General features: G+C 51.3%; 1 protein-coding gene across 3 annotated transcripts in view; it reads right to left on the minus strand.

The window, feature by feature from the left end:
• Positions 1-3,895, minus strand: part of PISD (phosphatidylserine decarboxylase) — a 63,118-nt gene extending 59,223 nt beyond the window's left edge. Inside the window, exons 1-3 of one of the 3 annotated variants that reach the window (XM_027863973.1) lie at positions 3,724-3,895; positions 2,914-3,027; positions 1,854-2,016 (exon numbers count right to left, since the gene is read on the minus strand). In XM_027863973.1, the coding sequence (XP_027719774.1) occupies positions 1,854-1,894 (41 nt within the window). In that variant the 5' untranslated portion in view covers positions 1,895-2,016; positions 2,914-3,027; positions 3,724-3,895. Of the gene's footprint in view, positions 1-195; positions 262-1,853; positions 2,017-2,913; positions 3,040-3,723 lie in introns of those variants that run through there. The other 2 variants (XM_027863983.1, XM_027863964.1) reach the window with 2 other exon arrangements.
• Positions 3,896-4,505: the final 610 nt, after the last annotated feature.

Raw genomic sequence — 4,505 nt, forward strand, 5'->3', positions numbered from 1 at the left:
AGCTCACGGGGGGAGGGGCTGTCAGGTCTCTGAGGGGACCCCTGAGGCTCCTAATCCCACCTGCTCCAAGTTAGGGACGGGGAAACTGAGGCAGCGAAACCGCTCGGCCCGCCGGGGTCTCTTGCTCCACCCCCGCCGGCCCCCCAGCCCCCGCCAGCAGCCCTTCGGCCCCCGAGCCCCCGACCCCGGGCCCACCTGCTCATCCTCGGCGCGGCCCACTGGCCCAGCACGGGCCCCGCTCGCCCCACGGACGCCGCCATCTTGTCCCCTCCCCCCACAGCTGGACGCCCGCCTGTCGTCACGCGGTGCGATGGGACGCTCCGTGACGTCACGCGGCGGCGTCCGCGCCTCGGCCAATGAGGCGGCGCCTCGTGCGGGGGCGGGGCGAGGGCGGGGCACGCCAGGCTGCACGTGGTGGGCTCGCGGGGCGGGGCGGGGCTTCCCGGCCGCGTCGGGAGGAGGAGTTTCCTCTGCTGGGTGTCCGTCCACGTGCAGGTGGGCGTGGCGGCTCCCGGAGGGCGGGGGCTTTCCCTGTCACTTTGTCTACACCAGCCGCTGCATTGCCGGGCGTGCCCCGCAGGAGCCGGATAAAGGCTGCCGGCCTCCTCCCACACTGCCCCTGATTTAACTACAGATTCGCCTGGATTCTCTGTCCATGCGTCCTGCTCGCCCCTTTAGAATGGAACCTCCTTGAGGGTGGGATTGCTTCATGCCTCGTAGCTGCAGCCGAAGGAGCTAGCCCCGTGCCTGGCACGTAGTAGGTGCTTAATAGATGCCTGCTGATTCAAGGGACCTCTAGCCAGGAGGAATCTGGAAAGACCCCACTGAGTGCCAACGAACAATTAAGGGTGGGATCTGTGGTCGGTGCTGGGGATACAGAGACAAATGAAGTGGCCTCCCTCCTCTGCTGGGAGGTATATAACATTTAATTCGATTCGGGACATCTTTGAAAATAGCACATGGAATTTATTATATAAAGGGAAAGCAAGCTTTATATTAGAGAGTTAGGGTTTCATATGCAAAGATGCTAGTTGTGTGACCCTGGGCAAGCCACTTAACCCTGTTTTCCTGGTCTGTAAAATGAGCTGCAGAAGGAAATGGCTAACCATTCCAGTATCCGTGCCAAGAAAACCCCAAATGGGCTCACAAAGGGTCAGGCAGGGCTGAATGCAGTCCTCATGATCTGCTCTGCTTGGTGCTTATGAAGTTCAGAATAATTTTTAAAACCATGCTTGACAAATGATCCCCCAGCCTCCACTTGAAAAACTTGGGTAACAGGGCACGCGCTACCTCCCCAGACAGCCCATTCCACTTCAGAAGACCTCGGAAGGTTTTCCTGACATCAAGGTTAGATCTGCCTTCCCTACTACATCAGTTATTCCTGGTTCCAAGTGAGAATTTGGGATGTCTGGGCCCAAGCCAGAATGAGGCTACTCTCTCCTCCATACAACAGCCCTTCAGATACTTGAAAACAGCAATCATGTTTTCCTAGAGACTTCTCTACTCTCGGCCAAACGTCCCCAGTTCCTTCCTTTGATGCATGAGCTGGGAGAGATCTGAGGACATCAGTGTCTGCACATAGTGGGACTTAATGAAGACGCGTTAGCTGACTGGATGATTCTACGTCTAACTGAAGCTCGAACCTCGAAGCCTTGGAACCTTGGAACATCCCTAACATAGAGCACCAGATGCCTGGTTAAAGACTTTCATTGACAGACAACTCCCTCCTGCCCCTTGGGGTTGTCTCCTCCAAGTTTTCAGAGTTTTAATTGTTAATGATTGTTTCCTGCAAAATCAGATTCCCCTGAATTTTGACCCATAGAATCCCAGAATCTCAAAGATCCAACCTGTACCTGAGCAAGAATCCTGTCTCCAACCTCTGACAGGTGGCCATCTACCCTCTGCCTGGAGACCTCCAGTGAGGAGGAGGAGGAGGAGGAGGAGGAGGAGACTCCATCCAGTGCAAAGGTGCTGGGGGACAGCTCCAATTCTCAGAATACTGGTGCAAGCAGGTGTCTGTTTTTACGAGGAGAAAAAAAGACAGTTCAGCAGAACTAACCAACATATCAACTTGCTGACAGTATATGCAACACCCCACACCCATAGTGCCCCACCTTGGCAAAGAAGGGAGGAAGGTGTGTTTTCTTGTCTCTAAGAGCCAAACGTAGTCGTTACATAGCATTCAGGCTCACCTTCTTGTTCATAAGACTATATGCTTGAAGGTGGAAGGAACCTCACTCTACCATACCCGATGAGTAGCCATCCGGCTTCTGCCTGAAAACTTCAAAGGAGGACACTGACCCACCATAACTGGAGGCAGCCCATTCTATTCTGGGACAGCTCTCAGTGTTAGAAGTCTTTTTCTGAGCCTCAGTTGGCCTTTTCACAGCTTCCAGACATTGCTTTCTGCCATGCCCTGATTCTGCTCAGCCCATAGATGTCAAGTCCACAAGAACCTACTATGTGCCAGGTGGGCTGCTAGTTAATTCGGTGGCAGGGGCAGCTAGGTGGCATAGTGGATAGAGCACCGGCCCTGAAGTCAGGAAGACCTGAATTCAAATCCGGCCTTAAACCAAACACTTAACCCTTACTAGCTGTGTGACCCCGGGCAAGTCACTGAACCCCAATTGCCAAAAAAAAAAAAAGATAATGCGGGGGATAGAGTGCCGGGTCCAGAGTCTGAAATATTCATCTCCCTGAGCTCGGATCCGGCCTCAGACACTTACTAGCTGTGTGACCTTGAACAAGTCTCTTCACCCTGTTTGCCTCAGTTTCCCCAACTGTAAAATGAGCTGGAGAAGGAAATGGCTAAGCACCTCAGTATCTTTGCCAAGAAAACCCCAAATGGGGTCACGAAGAGTTGGGCACCACTGAAAAATGACCGACCAACAAAAACAGGTGCTGGGCACTGACCTAAGTGCTGGACGTTCCTCTTCTGTCCTTCTTGCTCTTGGTTTCGGACAACAGTGACTCATAGGAACACCGCAGCTGATAAACACCTACCCTTCTCCCTAGGACTAATGACTGCTAAAGAAAAAAATGCATTCTTTGTGAGCGGGCTGGACTTGCCTGCCTTTGGGGTCCCTTCCAACTCTCCACCCCTTCTGAGTTCATTGTATTGTATCATTGTCTAACGTCTACCTCTTCATCATCTCCATAGGAGTAGCAGGAAATGCTGTATTAAAAGCTTTGCTAGAACCTAGGTAAAACAGGCCTCACCCCTCCTCTCTAGCCTCTTACTCATTTCCTATTTCTCCTGTCTATGGCTTGTTTGTATATATTTGTTTGCTTGTCTTCTCCCCATTAGAGTGGAGTTCTGCTCCTCGAGGGCAGGAACTATCTTTTTGCCTCTTTTTGTATCCCCAGTGCTTAGCAGGGGGCCTGGCACACAGGAGGTGCTTAATAAATGCCTATTTACTGACTGACTGACAAGATGGCCCTCCAGACACTTGAAGTCCTTAATCACGTCCCTCCTGAGCCTTCTCTTCTCCAGGTTAAACATCCATCCAGTTCCTTTAACCTCTGCTCCAAAGCCCTTCACCATCCTGGTTGCCTTCCTCTACACACCCTCCTGATGATCAACGACCTTCATGGTCCTCGGTGCTGAACCAGATTGAGTCTGAATAGGGCCATGTACAGAGGGACCATGACCCCCACTCCTAGAAGTTCTGCCTCTGTTAATGCCACCCAAGATCCCATTCATTTTTTGGCCTGTCTCAGCACCTGCTGATTCGTATTGGACTTGCGGTCCATCCATAACCCCAGATCTTATTCAGAGCCATTGTTGTCTTTCTTTCTCCTGATTTTATCATCTTGAAGTTGGTTTTTGGTCTGCAAGTACGAGGCCCTACATGATCCCTGTTGAATTTTATCTTACTAGACTCAGCCCAATGCTCTATCTAGCCTTCGTCCGCTGTGTTAGCTACCTGGCCCAGCTCTTTGTCATCTGCCAATCTGATGAGCATGCCACCCTTCACCTTTATGTACCACACCTTGTTTGGCCATTCCCCAATGGACAGGCACCTTCTTTGTAACATCGTTAATTCCAGAAAGAGGCAGACATTTGCCTGTGATGTTTCTATGAGTCACCAAAAGCAAGAAGGACAGAATAAGGCATGTCTATGAACTGAGACATGCCCAAGGTAGGACGATCAGAAGCCAATTATTAGCTAGAAGATGAAGTAAACTGGGGTTGGAAAAACATTTATTCTCTGGATTAGTCATGCCCTTGTTATGGCTGGGGATGATTCTTAGAAGATGGGCACAAAAGGGGAAACCAAGCCTGAGTGACGAGAAACAGGAGATTCCGGGACCGTCTGAGGACTAAGGGACAGAGGGGCTGTAACTGGCCAGGGTATCTGAAGGTCCCAAAAGGAATCTTTTCAAAGCTATCTTGAGGAAAAAGAAAAGGTTCAAAACAATAGAACTGCTGGGTGGGGAGGATGGGATACTGATCACTGATAAGAGAGATTTCAGGGATGTTTGGTTCTTATGTGGATTCTGTA

Source organism: Vombatus ursinus, unplaced genomic scaffold (genome assembly GCF_900497805.2).
Source record: "Vombatus ursinus unplaced genomic scaffold, bare-nosed wombat genome assembly UNPS02001287.1, whole genome shotgun sequence".
Classification (NCBI taxonomy): domain Eukaryota; kingdom Metazoa; phylum Chordata; class Mammalia; order Diprotodontia; family Vombatidae; genus Vombatus; species Vombatus ursinus.